At 42.3% G+C, this 5,808-nt stretch overlaps 1 protein-coding gene and 1 long non-coding RNA gene across 2 annotated transcripts in view; both read left to right on the top strand.

Annotated features, from left to right (window-relative positions):
- Positions 1-2,649, top strand: part of LOC135530860 (uncharacterized) — a 6,144-nt gene extending 3,495 nt beyond the window's left edge. Inside the window, exon 3 of the long non-coding RNA XR_010453912.1 lies at positions 2,321-2,649. This is a non-coding gene — a long non-coding RNA (uncharacterized LOC135530860). The remainder of the gene's footprint in view (positions 1-2,320) is intronic.
- A 293-nt stretch (positions 2,650-2,942) lies between these two features.
- LOC135530859 (LIM domain only protein 7-like) lies at positions 2,943-5,025 on the top strand. Its single transcript, XM_064959031.1, has 2 exons — positions 2,943-3,443; positions 3,478-5,025. Exons 1-2 carry the CDS (start codon positions 2,943-2,945, stop codon positions 4,528-4,530), a joined length of 1,554 nt encoding a protein of 517 aa, XP_064815103.1. The 3' UTR covers positions 4,531-5,025.
- The last annotated feature ends 783 nt before the right edge of the window (positions 5,026-5,808 follow it).

The following is a 5,808-nucleotide window of genomic DNA, read 5'->3' as shown; positions in this document are numbered from 1 at the left end:
ATAAAATATTAAAGGATGCTACTGCTTTACCAGCGTATAATAAAATATTAAAGGATGCTACTGCTTTACCAACATATAATAAAATATTAAAGGATACTACTGCTTTACCTCATTATAATAACATATTAAAGGATGCTACTGCTTTACCTCATTATAATAAAATATTAAAGGATGCTACTGCTTTACCTCATTATAATAAAATATTAAAGGATGCTACTGCTTTACCTCCATATAATAAAATATTAAAGGATGCTACTGCTTTACCAGCATATAATAAAATATTAAAGGGTGCTACTGCTTTATCAGCGTATAATAAAATATTAAAGGATGCTACTGCTTTACCTCATTATAATAAAATATTAAAGGATGCTACTGCTTTACCTCATTATAATAAAATATTAAAGGATGCTACTGCTTTACCTCATTATAATAAAATATTAAAGGATGCTACTGCTTTACCTCATTATAATAAAATATTAAAGGATACTACGGCTTTACCTCCAATATAATAAAATATTAAAGGATGCTACTGCTTTACCTCATTATAATAAAATATTAAAGGATGCTACTGCTTTACCTCATTATAATAATATATTAAAGGATGCTACCGCTTTACCTCATTATAATAAAATATTAAAGGATGCTACTGCTTTACCAGCGTATAATAAAATATTAAAGGATGCTACTGCTTTACCTCATTATAATAAAATATTAAAGGATGCTACTGCTTTACCTCATTATAATAAAATATTAAAGGATGCTACTGCTTTACCTCATTATAATACAATATTAAAGGATGCTACTGCTTTACCAGCGTATAATAAAATATTAAAGGATGCTACTGCTTTACCTCATTATAATAAAATATTAAAGGATGCTACTGCTTTACCTCATTATAATAACATATTAAAGGATGCTACTGCTTTACCTCATTATAATAAAATATTAAAGGATGCTACTGCTTTACCTCATTATAATACAATATTAAAGGATGCTACTGCTTTACCAGCGTATAATAAAATATTAAAGGATGCTACTGCTTTACCTCATTATAATAAAATATTAAAGGATGCTACTGCTCTACCAGCATATAATAAAATATTAAAGGATGCTACTGCTTTACCTCATTATAATAAAATATTAAAGGATGCTACTGCTTTACCTCATTATAATAATATATTAAAGGATGCTACTGCTTTACCTCATTATAATAAAATATTAAAGGATGCTACTGCTCTACCAGCGTATAATAAAATATTAAAGGATGCTACTGCTTTACCTCATTATGATAACATATTAAAGGATGCTACTGCTTTACCTCATTATAATAAAATATTAAAGGATGCTACTGCTTTACCTCATTATAATACAATATTAAAGGATGCTACTGCTTTACCAGCGTATAATAAAATATTAAAGGATGCTACTGCTTTACCTCATTATAATAAAATATTAAAGGATGCTACTGCTTTACCTCATTATAATAAAATATTAAAGGATGCTACTGCTCTACCAGCGTATAATAAAATATTAAAGGATGCTACTGCTTTACCTCATTATAATAACATATTAAAGGATGCTACTGCTTTACCTCATTATAATAAAATATTAAAGGATGCTACTGCTTTACCTCATTATAATAACATATTAAAGGATGCATATTGTAATGAAACAGATCAAGGTTATTATATACTGAATAAAAATATAAGCGCAACACACATGTAAAGTGTTGGTCCCATGTTTCATGAGCTGAAATAAAAGACCTAAGAAATGTTCCATATGAACAAAAAGCTTATTTCTCTCAAATGTTGTGCACAGATCCATTCAACTTTGAAGGGGTGTCCACATACTTTTTAATATACTGTATAGTGTACATTTCTCCAACAACTAGGAGCGTTGAAGCATGACTCTAAACTTCTCTGCTGTTTTGTTCCCGTAGCTACCACAGTTAGCAGAGTGAAGCGCACCCCAGCACATGCGCAGATTCTCTGTGTGATTGTGTGAGACCAAAGTCTTGCATCGTCTCAATGGCCGATTCTGGGCGGATCACTTTTGTCAAGTCTTTCAAAGTGTTTTCCATTCTGGGCATAAAAATAGTCTGACTAAATGTCGAATTGATGAACTTGACAAAAAAATCATGTGATCTAAGGTCATGAAGTGTCGACTGCAAGTTTCTGCAGTTGCTCTTCAACTTCATCCTGTTGCATTGTGGGAGGATCATGTAGTTGATAGAATGTGTAGTAAATCTAACATATGTTTTATTGATCCATGTATTTGATTAGTAGGTCATTCCTCTTTTCTTTTCCCAATCAATAACCAGACCAGGAGAACCATGTGACATCTGCTCCGAGCGCAAAGCCATGAAGCTTTGTCTGACCTGCTCTGTCTACTACTGTGAGAAACACATTAGGAAGCACTTCATAATACAAGCACTGAGGAGACACATCATGGTGGATGTCACTGAAGAAGTCGTACTACAGAGAAACACCTCGGAGAAGAAGAGGAGAGAGGAGCAGGAGGAAGAAGGAAGCAGACAGGGACAGGAGGAGGGGCTGAGGTGGCAGACGAGGAAGGAGGACTTTAGGGAAGAGGAGAGGGGGCACCAGGAGGCTGCGGAACAACAGTGCAGAGAGAAGGAGAGGAAGAGAGAGCAAGAGAAGGAGAGGGAGAGAGAGAGGGAGAAGGAGAGGGAGAAGGAGAGGGAGAGAGAGAGGGAGGGAGAGAGGGAGAGGGAGAGGGAGAAGGAGAGGGAGAGAGAGAGGGAGAAGGAGAGAGAGAGGGAGAAGGAGGGAGAGAGGGAGAGAGAGAGGGAGAGGGAGAAGCAGCAGCAATCAATAGGGGACTCCTATGGCTGTACTGGCCAGGTCCAGCCTGAGACATCCAGGGTAGACAGGGCAAAGTCCATTCCTGAGCTGGACCATGTGGAGGAACCACAGATCAACATGACTAGCAGTGACAGGCTGGGTGAGGCATCATGGATAAAGGGCCAGCAGATCCTGCCCAAGGCGCAGCTGGAGAGGCAGCAGAACCTGCCCAAGGTGCAGCTGGAGAGGCAGCAGATCCTGCCCAAAGAGCAGCTGGAGAGGCAGCAGATCCTGCCCAAGGTGCAGCTGGAGAGGCAGCAGAACCTGCCCAAGGAGCAGCTGGAGAGGCAGCAGAACCTGCCCAAGGAGCAGCTGGAGAGGCAGCAGAACCTGCCCAAGGTGCAGCTGGAGAGGCAGCAGAACCTGCCCAAGGAGCAGCTGGAGAGGCAGCAGAACCTGCCCAAGGAGCAGCTGGAGAGGCAGCAGATCCTGCCCAAGGTGCAGCTGGAGAGGCAGCAGAACCTGCCCAAGGAGCAGCTGGAGAGGCAGCAGTTCCTGCCCAAGGAGCAGCTGGAGAGGCAGCAGATCCTGCCCAAGGAGCAGCTGGAGAGGCAGCAGAACCTGCCCAAGGAGCAGCTGGCGCTGGAGGCAGCAGAACCTGCCCAAGGAGCAGCTGGAGAGGCAGCAGAACCTGCCCAAGGAGCAGCTGGCGAGGCAGCAGAACCTGCCCAAGGAGCAGCTGGAGAGGCAGCAGATCCTGCCCAAGGTGCAGCTGGCGAGGCAGCAGAACCTGCCCAAGGAGCAGCTGGAGAGGCAGCAGAACCTGCCCAAGGTGCAGCTGGAGAGGCAGCAGAACCTGCCCAAGGAGCAGCTGGAGAGGCAGCAGAACCTGCCCAATGAGCAGCTGGAGAGGCAGCAGAACCTGCCCAAGGAGCAGCTGGAGAGGCAGCAGAACCTGCAGATGATAAAGAAAGTCAGACTACGCAACGACAACAGCTGGATCCGCCAGTGTTCCACCAGCAAGCCTCCTGCCGCCGGACCCATCAGGAAAGGCAAGTCTCTCGACAACCTGGACATCTGCTCTTCCTGGCGCTCGTCGTGGACACCGGAGAGCACCTCCTCCATCCTCAACTACAGTTGGCCTCACTCTGCCCTCAACAGCTACATCGGCCGGGTCGGAGGTCATTCCGGCTCAGCCACTATGTCCTCTCTCTCCATGACCTGCCTCAGAGGAGCCGGGGTTGGAAGCAACCAGTCTTCATGGTCCCAGCGCTCTCCCTCACCCTCCTCCTCCTCTTCCCCCTCCCCTTCTACTGGCCCCAAGTCCCAGTCATTCCTATCCGTGCATGAAAGCAGCAGGACAGTGAGTGGCAAGGAAATGTGTACGTTGTGTGACACGGCGCTGGTCAAGGGAGCCGCCATGGTCATCGAGTCCCTGGGGCTCGTTTATCATTTGACGTGTTTCAAGTGCGTCAACTGTAAGTCCGAGCTGCTGGGCGCATCGGAGGTCGGAGCGGAGGTCAGAATACGGAACCGACGGCTCTTCTGTGACTCCTGCTACGTGACTGAAAAGTGGACAGTCAACCTCCGTGAGAAACGAGTCAAAAGATTTTCAGAAGTGAAGCAAGATACACCAGCAGTGTTGTTTCCAAAGGGAGCAAATGAAACACAGTGGGCAGAACAAGGAGTTTCAAGTGAAGTTTTATTGTCACATGCACAGGATTAAGCAGGTCTGACACAGTACAGTGAAACGTTAACTTGTGAGCTCTTTCCCAACGATGCACAAGGAAGCCAGTGAGAAAGAAATAAAAACAGGACATGAGAGAAGAAACATGAGGATGCTGTTAAATACAGGTCTGATATACAGGTCTGATATACAGGTCTAATATACAGGTCTAATATACAGGTCTGGTATACAGGTCTGATATACAGGTCTAATATACAGGTCAGGTCTGATATACAGGTCTAATATACAGGTCTGATATACAGGTCTAATATACAGGTCTAATATACAGGTCTAATATACAGGTCTGGTATACAGGTCTGATATACAGGTCTAATATACAGGTCAGGTCTGATATACAGGTCTAATATACAGGTCTGATATACAGGTCTGATATACAGGTCTAATATACAGGTCAGGTCTGATATACAGGTCTGATATACAGGTCTAATATACAGGTCAGGTCTGATATACAGGTCTAATATACAGGTCTGATATACAGGTCTGATATACAGGTCTGATATACAGGTCTAATATACAGGTCTGATATACAGGTCTGATATACAGGTCTGATATACAGGTCTAATATACAGGTCTGATATACAGGTCTAATATACAGGTCTAATATACAGGTCTGATATACAGGTCTGATATACAGGTCTAATATACAGGTCTGATATACAGGTCTGATATACAGGTCTGATATACAGGTCTAATATACAGGTCTAATATACAGGTCTAATATACAGGTCTAATATACAGGTCTAATATACAGGTCTAATATACAGGTCTAATATACAGGTCTGTATACTAATATACAGGTCTAATATACAGGTCTAATATACAGGTCTGATATACAGGTCTGATATACAGGTCTGATATACAGGTCTGATATACAGGTCTGATATACAGGTCTGATATACAGGTCTGATATACAGGTCTGATATACAGGTCTGATATACAGGTCTGATATACAGGTCTAATATACAGGTCTAATATACAGGTCTGATATACAGGTCTGATATACAGGTCTGATATACAGGTCTGATATACAGGTCTGATATACAGGTCTAATATACAGGTCTGATATACAGGTCTGATATACAGGTCTGATATACAGGTCTAATATACAGGTCTGATATACAGGTCTGATATACAGGTCTGATATACAGGTCTGATATACAGGTCTGATATACAGGTCTGATATACAGGTCTGGTCTGATATACAGGTCTAATATACAGGTCTGATATACAGGTCTGATATACAGGTCTAATATACAG

Source organism: Oncorhynchus masou, unplaced genomic scaffold (assembly GCF_036934945.1).
Source record: "Oncorhynchus masou masou isolate Uvic2021 unplaced genomic scaffold, UVic_Omas_1.1 unplaced_scaffold_1442, whole genome shotgun sequence".
Taxonomy (NCBI): domain Eukaryota; kingdom Metazoa; phylum Chordata; class Actinopteri; order Salmoniformes; family Salmonidae; genus Oncorhynchus; species Oncorhynchus masou.
This window is presented reverse-complemented; position numbering and strand designations above follow the sequence as displayed.

What these genes read in the sequence shown, in the direction of transcription:
- LOC135530859 (XM_064959031.1), top strand. Translation starts at nt 2,943, where the DNA reads ATGACTAGCAGTGACAGGCTGGGTGAGGCATCATGGATAAAGGGCCAG. An exon ending in ACCTGCCCAAGGAGCAGCTG is followed by an intron (nt 3,444 to 3,477) that starts GCGCTGGAGGCA and finishes CCCAAGGAGCAG; the next exon opens with CTGGAGAGGCAGCAGAACCT.